This window comes from Solanum tuberosum, unplaced genomic scaffold, assembly GCF_000226075.1.
Source record: "Solanum tuberosum cultivar DM 1-3 516 R44 unplaced genomic scaffold, SolTub_3.0 scf00073, whole genome shotgun sequence".
Classification (NCBI taxonomy): Eukaryota; Viridiplantae; Streptophyta; class Magnoliopsida; order Solanales; family Solanaceae; genus Solanum; species Solanum tuberosum.
In genome coordinates this window covers 789,911-810,315 of record NW_006239002.1, presented here as the reverse complement: position 1 = coordinate 810,315, position 20,405 = coordinate 789,911, and the positions used below count along the sequence as shown (strand labels likewise).

The window sequence follows — 20,405 nt, the reverse complement described above, 5'->3', positions numbered from 1 at the left end:
CTTCTTGAAAATTATAAAAGAAAAACAGTGTATAGAAGCCTAAATAGTTAAAGCAAAGGGGTCCACGAAAATATCTATCTAACCTCAAGGCAAGAAATGTAAGCACGTTTAATTTTGTTGACCACGTGTTTAGTATGCTTTGTTAAGTACTCCCTCCGTCCCTTTTTAGTTGTCCACTTTAGAAATGGCACACAGATTAAGGCAACAATGATTAGCACAGTGAAGTTACAATTTTACCCTTATGACAACTTTTCACTTCAAAATTACAATCACTTATTTGAATTCAAGTGAAATAAATTGGAGGGAAACAACATACACTTTTACAATTTTCAAGAAGTGTAAATAAGGGTATAATAGGAAAAAATTTGTTGTCCTTTCTTGATTTGTCAAAATGGACAACTAAATAGGGACAACCAAAAAAGGAAATATGGACAAGTAAATAGGGACGGAGGGAGTATGAGAGAGTAAGACTTTTGAAGTGTCAAGTATATTTTGAGGAAAATAGTGATAGTTGAGTGATATTTTTGTCCTAAATGAAATATAAATGATATTTCATGGAAATTCTCTAAACTTGGATGACCATTTAGGGAATTGACTCCTAATTTGATCCAATCAAGTCTGTACAACAAGTCAACTATATTAAACAATTCAAACCTATCAGTACTCTCTAAATCCTCAGCCAGACAGAAAGAAGAAATCACTGGAAACTGATTGCACCTGACGACTAGAAAAATAAGCCAAAGATCAATCAATGTACAAAAAGTCTGTACAACTATAGTATTTTACAGTGTCTAATTTGATCCAATCAAGTCAACTATACATCTGTCCAAGTTTTAATAAACAATTCAAACCCATCACTCTCTAAAACCTCAATCAGACAGAAAGAAGAAAAATAAGCCAAAGATCAATCCCATCTAGACATAAAAAAATCATATAAACTACAGAATTTTTACTTTTCTTGCACATCACTCATATTTAATTGTAGGAAAGAGTCAGCAATGATAACAACAGGTCTAGTTAACTTGTCTTGAACTCAAATTAGAATTTTTCAAAGTACAAAAAGTCAGCAATGGCACCTTGTATACCATAGAAAAGTAATGCTCCCCATGAAGTCATTAGCAAAATCAGAATCCTTGTTTATCTATAAAACCATGACGAGCAAAGACGAATAGATATACAACACCTTCTACTTTCTTTTATCTCCTGTTCTTTTTTAGTTCATCAGCTGTTTTTTCTTATCTATTCCCTGGCTACCATGGATAAAAGAAGCGATCAACTTCACATATACTTTCTGCCTATGATGGCTCCTGGCCACATGATACCACTAGTAGATATAGCCAGGCAATTTGCTAGACATGGAGTGAAGGCAACCATTATCACGACTCCTCTCAACGCGTCTAAATTCTCCAAAACAATCCAAAGAGACAGAGAGATGGGCAGTGATATTAGCATCCGTACAGTCAAGTTTCCTTGCAAAGAAGCTGGATTGCCGGAGGGCTGTGAAAACATAGCTTCTACTACTAGTACACTGATGTATCTGAATTTCATCATGGGCCTATCGCTGTTTCAAAACCCAATTGAACAGTTCCTTGAGGAAGACCATCCAGATTGTCTAATAGCAGCCCCTCAATTTTCATGGGCTGTTGATGTTGCAACCAAGCTGGAAATTCCAACACTAGCTTTTAATGGCTCTGGTTTTTTCCCTCTTTGTGCTTTACATAGTTTGATGGAACACAAACCTCATTTGAATGTTGAATCCGAGATGGAAGAGTTTGTCATCCCTGGCCTTCCTGACACAATAAAGATGTCAAGACAAAAGCTTTCAGAACACTTGATGGATGAAAAAGATACCCCAGTGACTGCAATAGTTAAAGCTATTATGCGAGCAGAAACGACTAGTTATGGAGTTATTGTAAACAGCTTTTATGAGATGGAACCAAATTATGTAAAACACTCCAGGGAAGTAGTAGGGAGAAAAGTATGGCACGTTGGTCCTATTTCGCTCTGCAATGAAGATAAATCACAAAGAGGGCAAGACAGTTCCTTTTGTGAGCAAAAGTGTTTGGATTGGCTCGATACTAAGGAACCAAAATCAGTCATTTACATATGTTTCGGCAGTATGGCAGTCTTTTCATCAGCTCAGTTGCTTGAGATAGCAATAGCTCTCGAAGCATCAAACCAGCAGTTTATCTGGGCGGTGACGCAGAATACAATCAACGAAGAGCAGAATGAGTGGATACCAGAAGGATTTGAGGAAAAGCTGAACGTGAACGGACGAGGTTTGATAATAAAAGGATGGGCACCTCAGGTGCTAATCCTTGATCATGAAGCTATTGGAGGTTTTGTGACTCACTGTGGATGGAACTCATTGCTCGAAGGAGTAAGTGCCGGAGTGCCAATGATCACATGGCCGCTATCAGCTGAGCAATTTTTTAATGAAAAGCTACTAGTAGAGATATTAAAGATTGGAGTTCCAGTAGGTTCTGAGGCTTGGTCTAATAGAACAGATAGCACAGTCCCAATAAACAGGAAAGACATAGAAAGAGCAGTGACCAAAGTGATGGTTGGTCAGGAAGCTGAGGAGATGCGAGGCCGTGCAGCTGCCTTAGGAGAATTGGCTAAAAGGGCTGTGGAGAAAGGTGGATCATCTCACAACAGTTTGATTTCCTTACTAGAACAATTGAGGAACGCGAAAATTACCTCTAACTGATGGGAATTTCTTCATATGTTGCTGAAACTAAACCACTACAGAAATATTGTATCTTCGCGTTTACATCAATTTCAAATTATGTATACCAAATTACACTTTTATCAGTATGCAGGAGTTCTTATGCATAGTCCATAGACCAGTTCTATGATTGTTGCAAAAATATCATACCAAATGCTTATTGGTGGCATCAAATTATATCATTAATGTTATAATCGTTAAATAAACCTTAAAAAAAATTGTGTAGAATATTATTATATTATTCCATTAAGTTGTGTCAAACAGGATAATTCAATAAAAAGAGAGATGTTAAGTAATTGAATGTTTGGTAAATACCTATTGGCACCTTGTGTTTTACATTAATCATACATATGTTTTACTACTAACTTGAATGGAAGGTAAATACTTTTCTGGAAACTCTTGAATAAAAAGGATCATAACATACTAAAAATGCATATGAACTTAAAAAATAAGTATACAAAAGGAAAAAGAGTGAGTTGAGACAGTTCAACTATGAAAGGAATACGTGCACTAGAAGAAAAGGGAACAACGGCAAAGTCTTTACACCCTCAATATTCTTTTTTTTTATTTTATAAAATTACAATGAGTATACTATTATTATTTTTATTTCTATTAGATCATATACCTATAATTCATTAAATTTAAATTCTCGATAGTAGGTTGGACGTGTAAAATCATCAATTAACCAAAGAAATTGAAAACAGGGAAAGATAATCGTATAAGCTACTCGAAAACCGTGCAAAACTGATTTGAATTTGAAAGCAAAACAAGTACTTGCTTATAAAATGAAAAATATCATAAAAGAAATTAACTTTTGGATAATTACAAATTACAATTCAAACAACATTAAGAATGGTCAAGATTTTCATAATTTAAAAGGTTCACACAATTCACGAATAGCACGAAACTTGTATTTTCCCTATTTCAACGGAGATGAATTCTATGTATTTAGACACACACCCCAAATATCCTCAAATTCATATATTTTCTCTTTACATTTCCACCATTAATCACAATATTTAAAATCATTTTTACTCATTAATCACAATTTATTTATTTTTGCTACAAAAACAGAAGCTACTCCAACCTCTATACCGATTAACGTCAAGAATTAGGGAAAGGCACAATATGCAGCAAGAGTGACAAAACTTCCTAACTGCCCACATCCAACCATTTCAAATTAAAAAAGAATTACTACTAAATTAGCTTCACTTATTTGCCCAAAACTACTTCTCCTCAAGCTGTAGCTGAAATCCGTGGTGTCATATTTTTGGCAGTTCCATTTGCCATACCACCACCACCACGATTCATTCGCCCATTGTTGTCACTTCGCTGATAGCCATCACCACCTCCACGGTTGGATGACCCTCCTCTGTTGTTGAACTCACTTCTTCCATTGAAATCACCGCGATTATAGCCCCTCCAACTTCCATTGTAGTTTCCTCGCCCACGTACTCCATCATTCCTGAATCCCTAGTGTTACCTCGAGAACTGGTAGACTTCTTCTCTTCAACGGCAGCTTGGCGTCCACCAATTAAAATTGGAGAAGCCTCAATTGCTTTTTGCACAGCAATTTCCACCTAAAATTCCACAAAGCCAAAACAAAATCCCTGTTGTCTGTTACTTCGGACTTGAATGCCTCCATTCTTTATAGGTCCAAACTTCTTGAACTCATCTTCAAGCATGGTGGCGGTGGCACTCATAGGTAGACCTTTGATATAGATGGAGTGTCCATCAGCTTCTCCCTCTTGGTTATTCACATTATCAACAAAGTCTAAGCTTAAAACAGGGCTATCAGCTGGTACTGGTGCAAGAGGTTGTCTCACTTGCTCAACATTCTTAGGCACAATCTTCCTAGGAGCAGGTGCTGGAGGAGGGGAGAAAGTTGCAGCACTTTCCTTTAGATGCATGACAATTGAAGCATAAGACTTCTTTGGGACTTCTTCAATTATGATGGTGTGCTCTGCTCAGAAATGTGATTCTCCTGAGCTGGAGGGGGATCTGCAACAATTTGCTCTGGAGTAATAGGAGACCAACATATCAATTTCTGGAACCAAGAAGAAGATTAAAACAAAGAAAATAAAAAAATATGACTTTTTTCAGGCCTTTGTTCTTATTTCTTCTTACATTTTTTGTCCTTTCATCTGCTCTTGACATGTCCATCATCAGTTACGATGAAAAACATGCAGATTTAGGGACAACAAATCATCATACAGACGATCAAGTTAACGGATTGTATGAATCTTGGATTGTTAAACATGGAAAGAATTACAATGCCATTGGAGAAAAGGAGAAACGATTTGAGATTTTTAAGGATAATTTAAGATTCATCGACGAGCAAAACGCTGAGACCAGACCGTATAAACTTGGGTTGAATCGATTTTCTGATCTTACCAACGATGAGTACTGTGCCGTGTTCGCTAAAAAGACGAGGCTGTTGAAGAACCCTAAAAGCGAACGTTACGCTTTTAAGTCCGGCGAAGAGTTGCCGGAATCCGTTGAATGGAGACAGAAAGGCGCTGTTGCCCCTGTTAAAGACTAAGGCCAATGCGGTGAGTTTTTTTGTATTTTCTCTGTTGGAGGAAGATTACTTTCAATGGAGTGTTGACAAGAGTCTTATTTAGGTCAAAAGTTTTGATTTGTATGTTGTGTTTGACCTATTTTGTCAACAGCAAACCCGTTATAATTGGGGTTTGGAAAGGATAGTATATACACAGACTTGAAAACACATAATTTGTTTTCGATTGACCTTGGCTCATAAATTTGTTGATTAAGCATGTGAGATATCGTATGTATATCTACTGAAGTTGTATATTTTTCTTATGAAGGGAGTTGCTGGGCATTCTCGACGGTTGGTGCTGTTGAAGGAATAAATCAATTTGTAACCGGTGAATTGATTTCCCTCTCTGAACAAGAGCTTGTTGATTGTGACAAGAGCTATAACCAGGGTTGTAATGGTGGTCTCATGGACTACGCCTTTGAATTCATTAAAAACAACGGTGGCATTGACACTGAGGCTGCCTATCCCTACCGTGCTAAATATGGTACTTGTGATTCAAACAGGGTATGTTAGACCATACTTTCTAGAAAACATCCAAAATATTACTCATGTATTGATAGTCTGCTAACAATTTTGTCTTTCAGAAAAATGCCCGGGTTGTCTCCATTGATGGATATGAAGTTGTTCCCATAAATGATGAGAAGTCATTGATGAAGGCATTGTCAAATCAAACAGTTAGTGTTGCTATTGATGCTGGTGGCAGAGCTTTCCAGCATTACTTTTCGGTATGAGAACAATTCTCTTAATGTACCCTTTTAGTATGTGGTCGGATCAAGTCTAGTATTGTCTGTACCTAAACCCATTGACTCTAAGTTTTGGATTAGTTCCTACGATTCTAGTTTATGCCTAATCTGCAATCACGGCTTCTAACGCCTTGTTTTTTCTACTAAAAAAAACTACCATACTCATTTACACTTTCTTTTCCTTTTCAAATCATGAAGATGTTTTCACTGGATACTGAGGAACACAACTAGACCATGGTGTAGTTGCAGTTGGTTACGGAACAGATAATGGTTCAGATTATTGGATTGTGAGGAATTCATGGGGTCCTAACTGGGGGGAAAGTGGATACATTAGGCTCGAGCGCAATTTAGCTAATAGCACTAGTGGAAAGTGTGGAATTGCAATGGAGCCCTCTTACACTCTTAAGAATGGCGCAAGTCCTTCTAATCCCGGTCCATCTCCTCCTAATCCTGTAGCACCATCAACCGTTTGCGATAAGTACTATAGCTGCACCGAGGGCACTACTTGCTGCTGCATTTATAAGTATGGCGGCTACTGTTTTTGCTGGGGATGTTGTCCTTATGAGTCTGCTACCTGCTGTGATGACAACAACAATTGCTGTCCACATGATTATCCTGTCTGTGATGTTAATGCAGGCACTTGTCAAATGGTAAGATTTTACTCCTTCCTTCCCAAAATAGGCGTTTGTTTTTTTGGCAAAATTACTAAACTACACTACATATGTTTATATATTCTCGTTTAATCCCTACTCTTTCATAAAAATTCAAAAATCCCTATTTTTCCCCAAACCCTCTATTCCGGATACGTTATTTTGAAAGAACCCAAAACCCACCTTTCTCATCCCCAAAATCTCGCCTCTAATCTTTCCCCACTACCAAATCAGTTATCGAATTCAAAGCAATTTGATTTTCAAATGATTCTATCTCTATTCAACCGTCCAAAGTTCAAAATAGGTATTATCATCTTTTTCATTTTTCTTTCAAAATTAATTTTTGTGTTTCAATCGATTTTGGATCAGTTGTCAAAATGGATCATCCGTCTTTTAATATTGGGATTTCCCAAATAATAACACCTAACAATGATCAAAATTTGATTCAGAGACCCCAACTGGGCAGAACAGAGGTCTAAAAGTTTGCATGCACCGGCATTAATGGCAAATCAAACTTCTATGAAGAGAAAATCGAAAAAGGAAGTGGGGGCATCATCTAAAGCAAAGGGTGCAAAAACTCAAAAGAAGAGGGATAGAACGGTTGCCCCCACCCATTTCTCGACCAACACTACCCATGGTATGCATTTCTTTTGCTTTTAATTTAGACATTGTTGAACAATAAAGTTTTATTGTATATATTGAAATCTGGAGTTGTTACCCAGAAACACTGATTGTTTTATCAAATGTTGGTATTGAGTATAACTTTTACATTTGTAGATGAAAGACTATTTTTTGTCAATTTTTTTGTGTTGAGAACTGTATCTAAGATAGGCGTTCAATTCACAGTATGATATGTAGGTTGTTTGTTGTACAATGTATCATATTCATAGATATTCACATGAATGATACGTAAACATAATATAATAGATCTGGTAGTTAACATTTTGTATCATATTTAAATATAAGTCGGTGTATATACAGAAGTTATATGATTTTGTGTATTAGTCATGTATTGTTATTATGTAGTATAAAATGATCTTAAACATAATATTTTGAATCAATATATGGCCTTTCCCTTTTAGTTCTGTATGCATCATTTATCGGTTTAGTGATTGATCAACATCATTTATGTTTATGAAATTGCAGAATATGAAATATGTAATTAAACATATTCCAAAGCAACCCCTAAAGTTTGGTCCTATTTACAACTCAAATTTTAATGAAAACTTAGTATTGTCAATAAACGATGAAGGTATGAAATTATTTAAGGTTACTATATTTGGCCAATACCTTAATATCCCCAAGTGCCACTACCAAGGACAAATTACCAAGTGTTTATATCTTCTAGAGGTTGAGCATGACAATTTAGACAAAGAAATACATATTCGTCATGCCAAAGGAAATGTATTGCAATTTAGTATCAGAGAATTTGCTATTATTACTGGTCTGAAGTGTACCGAAAATATTAAAGGTTTTACATATTCGGATTCAAAAACTAGTAGGCTGGTTAAAAGATACTTTCTGTTGGGTTCTGAAGGGTGATTAGGGCGTTATGCGGAAGTTTACAATTTGCAAATCATATAGTTGATAAATCAGCTAACAAAAAACTTATACTAAAAATCAAAATATTATTATATCAAAACTAATATAAAGAAAAACATTGAAACTTTAGAGAGAATAAATCTCCCCATAAACAAGACTCTTAAACGACTACATTGTGGATGTTATTGTTATTGTGTTAGAAGAAACAAACTTATATTTATAGAGTCCTAAAACCGTTCCTACTAGAAAAGGAGTCCTAAAAGGAGAGAATAAACCAAATATAAAATAATATTATATTTTCCTTTCAAGAAAAGTAAAAACATTTATGGTAATGTTTTGTTTTTCTTTAAGGAAAAATAAATCTTTAAATTATGATAAGAAAATCAGGGCAAAACCCTAACACTTTCCTGGTCCAAATTATAATGTAAACAAAGAATAACTGGTAGATCGTTTTGATATGGGTGGTTGGGACAACACTGATGATTGCCCTTCAGATGACTATATTGTATTTCATTCATACCTTTGTATTCTCACAACTTGGTGATGCACCAATTCCTATTGAAGATTTCTTAATGATAGAATATGACAGCTATCAACAGTTTCCGTGGGGACAACTTGCCTTCACAAAGTTAATGAAATCATTTAGGAAAGAGTACAAACCTAACAAACAAATGTATCGCTTGAATGGATTTCCATACGCACTTAATATCTGGGTAAATGAATGTGCATCTGTAATACATAACGAGATAGCTGTTAAAGAAGGAAATGGTATACTAAGGGTATGCAATTGGAAAGTTGTGGGTTCAAAGCCTAAATTTAAGATGTTTATGGAAAACATCTTGACTGAGGTAATTAGTACATAACAACCTTTTTTACTTTATTTTTTTATTTGCGATACATTATTTAACTGGTTCTCATGATGTTTTATTTTTTGTTTCTATAGAATGATTGTTCTAACGTTCAGTCAACTCAAGAGGAAATCAGATCACTTGATTTACCAAATAACAGTTATGTACCTCCAACTCAACCATCCACATCAAATGTTAATCATGAGAAGGTGCAACCAGATGAGGTTCCTGGATTTGAAGAGTTTTCATCAAAACCTCCGGAGCAACTGTTAAGGAGATCCATATGAATTTCTACCAAGGATCCACCCCACCCCCCCAAGAGAAGAAAGGTTGCACATCCAACAAAAAATAATGTGCCCAAAGCCACACAACCAGATGAGCAACCGAATCAGCCATTTCAAACTCCGGATTCACAACCACCACAAGTCGATAATGTATCTGGTGTTCCTCATAATACAGTTTTCGAAGAACAATTTCGGACAATGCAGGACTTGAGGAACTGAAGGGTCACATGAAGTCTAATGTAAGTAAACATAATTATGTCATTTAAACATTTTCATGTTTATTGTTAATTCCACTTAATATGCTTAATTTGAATCTAAGTTGACAAAAAAATTGGAGCTCTTGAGGCGTTAATTAATAAAAAATCATTCTGAGTTGATGAAAGCAGTTGGCGCGAAAGATAACAAAAGTGATAAGGTAGTATTTTTATTTTTTAGCTTCCCTTTTCAGTTTTGTGTTATACTGATTTTTTGGAACATGAAGGACAATGGTGGCATTTCTATGCCACATATAGTGGATGATTCAGTAGACAAAGGTAATGTTGATCCACAATCCACTTCTGATCAATTCTTCCAACAAACCATTTCACCCATACAAATGGATTTTGCAACTGTTGATCATGATGTTGATGCATCTGCTGTGGAGGTTGAAAAACGACATGTTATCGAAGAAAATGTTGCAAAGGTATGTATTTGATACTTCAATTTAATTATATAACTTAATGTCTTTTAATCATTAGTTAATTCGATTAAAATTATTAACAATGTATCATTTAATAAGATTGATACTTTAGTAATTTTAATTCATATAATGAAATAAACGTTGCCTTTTTGTGTATCATTGACTGTATATTATTCACTAAAATCTTAGTTGATACTATATTTTTTTTATGAATCACCATTAACAAATACTTTATGATATATTTCCTTATATACTAATATACAAACACAGAATGATGAGACATCCATTAAGGAACATGCAATGAGAGATTCAACAGATGTTATACCCACAGCACACCATAGTCATGTTCCGATAGAAGAGATTGTTCATAATAAAGAACTGGTAAGTAAAGAGTTTTTGAATTGTTATAATCAATTATTTTTGAAAAAAAATCAAAATGTTGTGTAATATTCTGTTTATTAGGAGGATGCAGGAAATGAAGACCCCCAATTACACACAAAAGTATTAAGCGGTGATGAAGATGTTGCTAATACAATTCAACAAGACTTCGAAAAACATGCTTCAAATCCAATAATTGTTGATACATCGGTCTGATTCTAAATTGTTTACTGAAAAATGTCAACAGTTGCGTATGTAAATTGTAATATTTTGTTATAATTCCCTGATATCATGTAGGATTCTACCACATCGGCTTCTATTTCATCTAGCACTGAAGCAGTCATAGATGCAATTGTCTACAAACTTCCAAACGAGCCAATTAATGTCGCACCACTGAGTGTAATCATTCCTCTACAGCTAACCAACAATAGTGATTTTCTATCTGACAGCCAGCTACCCACCCAACTTCCAGTCAAGGAGTCTGCACACAATTTTGATACAAAGACTCCAGCTCCACGTAACAGAATGCCTTCAAAGATTTTTGCAGTCTCCTTATGTGAATACCTTTGGATCCAGTGATAAGGGCAAGGAAAAAATAGACGATGACATTCGCCCATATACTCCATTTGAAGGATGTGGCATTATCCATATCCACAAAACTTTGTTGTCTTCTTCGTAACATTAATTTTTTCAATTTGGAGTTTCTGCAAAAGCCAACTAAAGGATCTGGAAAGGGCACGAAAAATGGGTAGGAAAATATTTTTTCATAAACTTTTTTTTTCCTGGTGAAATTTTCCATTTATTTTTTGGGTCTTCTTTTCTCGTGGTATTTATAACTGTAATCTTTAATTGGGGTCTAATCACTCCATTTCAGTCTTTCTCTTTTTGAGACTCTCCCTAGTTGTTCATATGTAAGTGTAAAACATTAAAATATTGATGTAATTTTAATTTTCAATTGTTTGATTGCTCTGTTTTTCGGAGAGTTTTTGGAGGGGGAAGAAGTGTTTCTTTGGTGGTTGAGAAAGGAATGAAAGGAGAGAGAATTACTAATAACCATGGTTAATGATATTTGGTCAAGAAAATTAATCTGGTCCATTAAAAATTAAATGGACACGTGTCAATTATATGAAATAGCACTGGGGAGAACTGGAGAGATCATCACTGGAGAGGAGCCTCTTCCAAAAATCTTGTGCACGCCTCGCCTCACCTGTCAACCCCTCAAACTTTTCCAATTTCCATCGTGTTATAAAAAATTCTATTACTTCAGCATAATCATGATTTGTGTAAACCCCCAGTATATATATATACTTAATTATGATAAATTAAAATAGTTTGGTGCATGGAGGGAACGAGTTTTTTTATAAAAAAAAATCGTTCGATGTCTGGAGCTTGCATTGGAGCTTCAACTAAATTCGAATTGCGTATTGTAGAGGCCATTTAGGATGGCGCTCCCAACGTGATTTTCTGCGAGTGGAAATGGTGTGTTTGGTAAAATGATTTTACAATGTCTAATTTGATCCAATCAAGTCTGTGCAACAAGTCAACTATATTAAACAATTCAAACCTAACAGTACTCTATAAAACCTCAGCCAGACAGAAAGAAGAAAACATTGGAAACTAATTGCACATGACGACTAGAAAAATAAGCCAATCAATCCCATCTAGACATAAAAAAAATCATATAAACTTTAGAAATTTTACTTTTCTTGCAGATCACTCATATTTAATTGTAGACATGGCCAGGCAATTTTCCAGGCATGGTGTGAAGGCAACAATCATCACGACTCCTCTCAACGCGACTAAATTCTCAAAAACAATCCAAAAAGACAGAGAGCTTGGCAGTGATATTATCATCCGGACAACTGAATTCCCTTGTAAAGAAGCTGGATTGCCAGAGGGCTGTGAAAACTTAGCTTCTACTACTAGTTCAGAAATGAGTCTAAAATTCATCAAAGCCTTGTACTTGTTTCAACAGCCAGTTGAAAAGTTCATGGAGGAAGATCATCCAGATTGTCTAATAGCAGGAACTTTATTCCCATGGGCTGTTGATGTTGCAACCAAGTTGGGAATTCCAAGACTAGCTTTTAATGGCACTGGTTTACTTCCCATGTGTGCTTATCACTGTTTGATGGAACACAAACCTCATTTGAAGGTTGAATCCGAGACGGAAGAGTTTATCATCCCTGGCCTTCCTGACACAATAAAGATGTCAAGACAAAAGCTTTCAGAACACTTGAAGGATGAAAAAGAAACCCCAATGACTCCAATAGTTAAAGATTTTATGCGAGCAGAAACGACTAGTTATGGAGCTATTGTAAACAGCTTTTATGAGCTAGAACCAAATTATGTTCAATACTTCAGGGAAGTAGTAGGGAGAAAAGTGTGGAACGTTGGTCCTGTTTCGCTCTGCAATAAAGACAATGAAGATAAATCACAAAGAGGCCAAGACAGTTCCCTTTCTGAGCAAAAGTGTTTGGATTGGCTCAATACCAAGGAACCAAAATCAGTCATTTATATATGTTTCGGAAGCATGTCCATCTTTTCATCAGATCAGTTGTTTGAGATAGCAACCGCTCTCGAAGCATCAGACCAACAATTTATATGGGTGGTGAGGCAAAATACAACAAATGAAGAGTGGATGCCAGAAGGATTTGAAGAAAAGCTGAACGGACGAGGTTTGATAATAAAAGGATGGGCACCTCAGGTGCTTATCCTTGATCATGAAGCTACTGGAGGTTTCGTGACTCATTGTGGATGGAACTCATTGCTCGAAGGAGTAAGTGCCGGAGTGCCAATGGTCACATGGCCGCTATCAGTTGAGCAATTTTTTAATGAAAAGCTACTAGTAGAGATATTAAAGATAGGAGTACCAGTAGGTGTTCAGGCTTGGTCTCAAAGAACAGACAGCAGAGTCCCAATTAACAGGGAAAACATACAAAGAGCAGTGACCAAACTAATGGTTGGTCCGGAAGCAGAGGAGATGCGAGGCCGTGCCGATGCTTTAGGAAATTCGGCTAAAATGGCTGTAGAGAAAGGCGGATCATCTGACAATAGCTTGATTTCCTTACTAGAAGAATTGAGGATGGGGAAGAGCAACTCCAACTCATGGGAATTTGTTTAAATGTATTATTGTTACATCATTTATGTGTTAAGACAATTTGGACTTTCTTTGCTATATAATGCTAGCGTTTGGCCATAGATTGACAAATATTATTTGGGTGAAAATTTGGGTGTGTTTGGCCATAATATTTGGAAAACATATTTCACTTTTGTAGAAAAATATGATTTATACCCATAAGTTTTAAAAACGATCAAAACTAACCATAAGTTTGTATTACAAGTCAATTGGATCTTCGTTGCAACAAATGACAAGTAGTGTCTATGACACTGGAGCAATGTGGTAGTTTGGAGTGAGTGTAACAAGCATCATTCCATACATCGTGAAGTAGACAAAGCACATGACTTTATTATCTTGAGTCGATTGTTCATCATTTTCATCAACAACTATATCATTACTTTCATATTCATTGAATACTTTGGTATTCACGTAAAAAAAAAATGTAATACAATGCAAACAACTACTATAGAGGGTGTTTTTGTAAAAAATAAAAGTTTGGTGTAAAATTTCAATATTCAAAAGATCCCAAATAATGAGATTTGGCCCAAATACTAGAAAAGGCTAGTATTTGGATATTTGCTAATATTATTTGCCAAATAATGAAAAATTGTATGGACAAACACTATTTGCCAACTTTTTCTCCAAATATTACTTGGGAAATCTATGGCCAAACAGGTATAGTTTGATTTCCTTGAGAGTTTAGAAGTTTGTATTTTTTTTTTGACGAAAACATAGAGAAACAAATCCTAGACATAAAAATATGATAACAACAGGTCTAGTTTACTTGTCTTGAACTCAAATTTGAATTTTCAAAGTACAAAAAGTCAGCAATGGCACCTTATCTACCATAGAAAAGTAATGCTCCCATGAAGTCATTAGCAAAATCAGAATCCTTGTTTATCTATAAAACCATGACGAGCAAAGACGAATAGATATACAACACCTTCTACTTTCTTTTATCTCCTGTTCTTTTTTAGTTCATCAACTGTTTTTTCTTATCTATTCCCTGGCTACCATGGATAAAAGAAGTGATCAACTTCACATATACTTTCTGCCTATGATGGCTCCTGTAACACCCCAGAAAAAAATTTGAGCTAAGACTCGAACCGTCCTTCGTTGTGAGTAGGATTTTATTAAGGAATTTAAAATTTCATAAGTTTTAAGGCCACTAGATATAGCACCTCGAGTTCCAAAAAGAACTAAATTGGAAATAGCAAAATCTGAAATTTTGCAAGTTAAGCTAAGTATGAGTTTTGGGTCGACTTCAAACGATCATAACTCCTAGCACTTGATGATTTAGGTGTGCTACAAGATACCGTAGGAAATATCTTTGAATTATCTTTCCAACGCCACCAAGTTTGCTAAGTTTCGAGTTCGGATGAGTGAGATATGACATTTTGAAGTTAGGTTGTCCAGTTAAGGAAAGTTAGCCGAAAATAGTAAGGGGTATTTTGGTCTTTTCCTTACCCAATCAGATTTAATTTATTTTTTAGTAAGGTTTTAAGGGTCTAATACTATTAGGTTCAGTTTTATAATCCTAAAATTAGCCTAGGGTTTAGGTGGGAGTTCAAGAAGAGAAAAGAAGAGAAAAAAAGGAGAAAATAGGAGATGATCAAAGCATTCGTCGAGAGTCTTGCGTTTTGTTGCGTTCAGTTTTATAATCCTAAAATTAGCCTAGGGTTTTAGGTGGGAGTTCAAGAAGAGAAAAGAAGACGGATTTTTGCCATGGGTTTAATCCCTAAGAGGTATGTAAGCTTCTCTAGAGTTGGGTTTGTTCACCCACACGCCAATCATATTATTTTCAGCGAAATTTCATTCTTGAAGTTGGAAGATTAGAGTTCTTGAAGTTCATTCTAAATCTTGTTGTGTTGGATTTTGGATGATTTCTTGAGATCAAAGTGAGTGTTTTAAGGGATGTATTGAGTAGATTAGAGTGTACTTATGTTAAGTAATTGGGGAAGAAACCGTTCGATTCTAGGCGAGTTAGGGTGAGAAAACGAGCAAACAAAGTCATCGAAGTTTTCTGGGTTGGGGCTTGGCGCGATGCGCCTGGCAGAGCGCCCCAAACCCTCCTCTGAAGTTTAGGGGCTGGCACCCCACGCCACCCATAGCGCCAGGGTCGCCTGCCCCATCCAGTTTGTCGTCGGTTGCCCCGTTTGAGTTTGTTTAAAGTGCACCTTCACTCATTTTCGATTCTAACTACTCTAAGCTACTTCTAAACACCTAAAATCATTCCTAACATGATAATAACCTTGAATTCATAATTCACATTCAAGAGAGAGTTAAAATTAGAGTTCAAGAAAGCCTTTGAGTTCAATTGTGAATCCTTTGAGATCAAGTATCGATTTGAACTAAGTTTTGAGGAAGTAAGTTAGAGAATAAGAAGAGTCGTATACATGAGTTCCATATAGTTATGTAGATCATCGAGTCGAGTTGTTTCATGCCATAATTTCGCATGAACTTCGTAAGTTGAGCATCTTTCAGAGAAGTGGTATCTTTAAGTTCTAAGCCTTTAAGTGTTGAGTTCCTAATCCCTTTTGAGAAGCATCTTTGAGTACTTGAGTTGAATATTTCATGCCCATAATTCTGTATGAACACTATAAGTCAAAAAATCTTGAAATGAGTAGTATCATTGAAGTTCTTGAGTTCCAAGTATTAAGTTCTATCTATGGTTATTGAAAACCTTGCATTGAGTCGTTCATATCCATAATTCGGCATGAACCATATCTTAAGAAGTATTTTTACAAATGTTTAAACTTTGTTTTAAGACTTAAAGTTTTGAGTTCAGTAAAGAGTAAAGAGTAAAGTTTGAAGTCTTTTTCTTCAAAAGTATATGGGGACTAAGTATTCCCAAAGAGTTTATAAATGTTTTCATATTTAAATAAGAACGGAAACTGAGATTTCCAAAGGCCCTTCAGGAAAGTTTTCAGAAAAGAGTAATTGCTTTCTAAATGAAGCAAAAGAGGAAACTGAGATTTCCAAGATAGCCTTTGAGCTAAGTTTTTGAGCAATTATCTTAAATCAGCAGAAAGAAGTATGTTTTTAAAACATAAGAGCTAGTATATTTTTGGGAGTAATATTGAGCACCGATATGGGTGAGAGTTCAGACAACTCACAACCCCCATAAACCATGGGTAGAAAATGGTCATACTTTTTAGATGAATCTTTTTCACAATAGACTAGTGAATCCACTTAATAGTTCAGGTCCTATACCTTTGACCGGGTATAGGATGCGCTGGTAGCGTGAGGAAGATCGATGTATCATCACAATAGCTCTTATGTGATTGTTGTCGGTTAGAGAAACTCCCACAGAAGTTATTGTATTTTATGTACATCAGTTTATTTTGTATTTTTACATACATCTCAGAGTTCATATTGTATCGTTTCATACATATAGAGTTATCACTGTATTTAGAAATACACAGAGTTGAAAAACCATGTTTTAAACCGTTTGTTTCTTTATATTGCACTTGTTTTAAATTGCTTTATATTGAAATGAGTTCAGTCATATTGAGTTGAGTATCCAGAGTTGAGTACCCAGAGTCGAATATCATATCTTTGAGTTGAGTATCATATCTTTGAGTAAAGTATCTTATCCTTGAGAAATTCTGAGTCGAGTAAGTTTGAGTAGTTTTGAGTATCCTTGAGTATATCTTGAGTTGAGTAAGTTTGAGAAGAGGTAAGTATGTTTCCTTTTTATCAAGTTTCAAGATTATGTTTATGCTTTAGAATTCCTCTTACATGCTCGTACATTCCACGTACTGAGCCATTTGGCCTGCATCTTCTCATGATGCAGACACAGGTATTCAGGGTGATCAACATGAGCTTCGTTGATACATTCGGAAGTTCGAGTTAGCTATGGTGAGCCTCCTTGTTTTCGGAGGATTTCATTCATTTTTCAGTTTAGTCAGGATGTCGTGGGTCTTGTCCCGACTTCCATCTTTATCAGGTAGATGATTCATATATAGTCAGTATAGTTGAGAATTCTGTATTATTTATCCATTTATTTTATTAAATGTTTTAAAGACTTAAGTTGCCTATTTTATGGCGAATTGAATATATTATTTTATTCTAAGTTGTTCATTTGAGTTAAAGTTTTGTAAACTTGATTTTGATTGAATTTTATTTCAGTTTTAAGCTTTTGCATGCTTAAGTTAGTCTTCCGCTTGCAGTCAACCAGGATGAGGGTTCGCTTGGGGACCAGTAATTGTTCTTGAGTGCCGGCCACGTCTAGGGTGTAGACTCGGGTCATGACTGATGAGTTGTAATGACCCTCCTGGTCATTTCTGTGTCTTGCCTTCTGTGTGTCGCTTAGAGCGTTCCTGTAGCGACCCCAAGTCATTTATGACTTGCTGGGACTGACAGTTCGTCACCTGGTCGTTCGTTTGGTCTTAGTGCGAGTTTTTGTGTTTTAGAGCTTATGAACCTTGAACGATCATTGTCGATTAAAAGTTCAAGAGATGATATCGGAATCCAATTCTGACGATTCCATCAGTCTCCGGAAGGGTCATTTTAGGCTAATAGCATGGTCGGCTTGACTCCCGAGATTTCAGTGTGAGTTGGTGCGATTAGGCGTTTTAACTTTAAGTTTAAGCCTAAGTTTTGACTTTATTCAACATTCTGAGTAAACGTGCTCGGATGAGAATTCCGTCAGTGCGGTTAGCTCCGGAATGTTGAGTTTGGTCTAAATTGACCCTTCTTTTGTGTCCCAAGGTTTTCGATATTTTTTCGAGCCCTTTTGTGATTTTTGACTTAAAATGACATTTGGGTGTGGGACCCACTTTTTATCAAGATGACGTCGTATGGAAATTTTGACTGCGTCATTGAGTCCGGAATATCGAATTTGGTATGGTTGCATATCTCGTTTGTGTGCACGAGGTTCTGAACGAATGCGGAGCACCCCGTTGGAGTTTTTAGTTTTTAGAAAATTGCAGAAAATCTGCTATAAATGGAGAAAAACAGCAACATTTTCCAAACCTTAAAACCCTCATAACTCTCTCATCTTTTATCCGAATTAGGCGATTCGAAGTGTGGGAGCTTCGTATTTTTGGTGGCTTTGCCGTAGAGTGTTCGAAAGTTATTGGGTAGGTGCAGTTCGAGGTAATTTTGCGATTAACCTGACTGCAGTACCTTTTTTTAGCCTTTGTTTTTTGTATTCTTGTTTTGGTCATATCTCTTTCATTTTAGCTCAGTTTTGGGTGATTCGAAGTCCCTCGTGTTGAGAAATGTCGTGACTTCATCGTAGAGTGTTCAAGGAGTGCTGGGCACCATTAGATCCTTGTAGATTTCGAGTTTAGACTGTTGTAGGTTTTCTTTTAGTTGATTAAAGTGTGGTTTTCTTGCTTGTTGGTTTTTGCTGTGTTTTGAACCCCGAATTGTGTTCCAAAATGGAACACAAGTTTGGGGTGCCATTTAGGGTCTCTTGACGAAGTCAAATTCGCACAGTTCGGTGCGGGTCCCACGATTCTCATTTTGAATCCAAAATTAACACATCTCCATTTGTGGTGATTTTGGTGTCTAAACAACCGTACTAACGTTGTGACTCTATTTTTGATAGCGGGGCAGCGTTTCGAGGCCGTTCGAATAGTGAAAGCTCCAGAAAAGTGATTTGGAGAGCGCGTGATCGGCCTTAAGGTAGGCTACGACTTCCTGTCTTTTAAGATTGAGCTTAATTGTGTAAAAGCATGTCGATTGGAGTGAATTGGTGGTGGGTACTAGTTTCCTACCGTATTTTGATTAGATACCTCATGTTAGGATCGATTGACCATATTTTGGGTATAGTATCATTGTTAACCGATTTAGTAGAGTTGCATGCTTATATGCTAAATGCTATTGTACGCTTGTATGCTAAGTGTTGTATGCTTGTTCATCTTTAACCGTAAGCATGATGTCCTTAGTTTAGGTTAGGCTAGCATTGCCTTAGACTTATGATCCGTGTGGGCTGGATAGCCTTGACTTCCTGCCGACGTCATTCGGATGACTTAGCTCCTTGTAGACTGGAATACTTAATTTCTTATATCCAGTTGATTTCATTTTTTGTAGTGATTACACATTAATTACGTGGGCTGACTTTGAATTTGTATAATTAGTCACGTTTGTATATGTTTTATTCGCCATAATATACAAATACATTTTTATAATATACAATTAACTAACTGATATACATATACAATTCATCTCTCTCCCACTCTCGCTCGCCTCTCTCCTCCTTTCTCAATCTTGCTTGCCATATATACAAATGCATATGTATAATATATAATTATCTAATCGATAAACATATATAATTCACCTCTCTCACACTCGCTCCCCTGTCTCATCCCTCTCCCAATTTCGCTCGCCTGTCTCTTCCCTCTCCCAATCTCGCTCGCCTGTCTCTTCCCTCTCTCAATCTCGCTCGCCTGTCTCCTCCGTCTCCCAATCTCGCTTGCCATATATACAAATGCATATGTATAATATACAATTATCTAACCGATATACATATACAATTCACCTCTCTCGCACTCGCTCGCCTGTTTCCTCCCTCTCCCAATCTCGCTTGCCATATATACAAATGCATATGTATAATATACAATTATCTAACCGATATACATATACAATTCACCTCTCTCGTATTCGCTCGCCCTCTCCTCCCTCTCACAATCTTGCTCGTCTGTGTCCTCCATCTCCCAATCTCGCTTGCCATATATACAAATGCATATGTATAATATACAATTATCTAACCAATATACATATACAATTCACTTCTCTCGCACTCGCTGCCCTCTCTCGCTTGCCTCTCTCTTCCCTCTCCCAATCTCGCTTGTCATATATATAAATACATATGTATAATATACAATTATCTAACCAATATACATATACAATTCACCTCTCTATTA

The 20,405-nt window shown here is 36.2% G+C and overlaps 3 protein-coding genes and 1 pseudogene across 3 annotated transcripts; all 4 read left to right on the top strand.

The window, feature by feature from the left end:
- Positions 1 to 1,111: 1,111 nt before the first annotated feature.
- LOC102582507 (scopoletin glucosyltransferase-like) lies at positions 1,112 to 2,946 on the top strand. The gene has a single exon (XM_006346323.2). It carries the CDS (start codon positions 1,256 to 1,258, stop codon positions 2,708 to 2,710), a length of 1,455 nt encoding a protein of 484 aa, XP_006346385.1. The 5' UTR covers positions 1,112 to 1,255; the 3' UTR covers positions 2,711 to 2,946.
- A 1,853-nt stretch (positions 2,947 to 4,799) lies between these two features.
- On the top strand, positions 4,800 to 6,898 carry LOC102601707 (cysteine proteinase RD21a-like; annotated as a pseudogene).
- A 238-nt stretch (positions 6,899 to 7,136) lies between these two features.
- On the top strand, positions 7,137 to 10,829 carry LOC102601371 (uncharacterized). Its single transcript, XM_015308269.1, has 4 exons — positions 7,137 to 7,318; positions 9,167 to 9,594; positions 9,837 to 10,037; positions 10,305 to 10,829. Exons 2-4 carry the CDS (start codon positions 9,583 to 9,585, stop codon positions 10,479 to 10,481), a joined length of 390 nt encoding a protein of 129 aa, XP_015163755.1. The 5' UTR covers positions 7,137 to 7,318; positions 9,167 to 9,582; the 3' UTR covers positions 10,482 to 10,829.
- On the top strand, positions 10,650 to 13,630 carry LOC107060364 (scopoletin glucosyltransferase-like). The gene is made up of 3 exons (XM_015308212.1): positions 10,650 to 10,667; positions 10,710 to 10,929; positions 12,125 to 13,630. Exons 1-3 carry the CDS (start codon positions 10,650 to 10,652, stop codon positions 13,531 to 13,533), a joined length of 1,647 nt encoding a protein of 548 aa, XP_015163698.1. The 3' UTR covers positions 13,534 to 13,630.
- Positions 13,631 to 20,405: the final 6,775 nt, after the last annotated feature.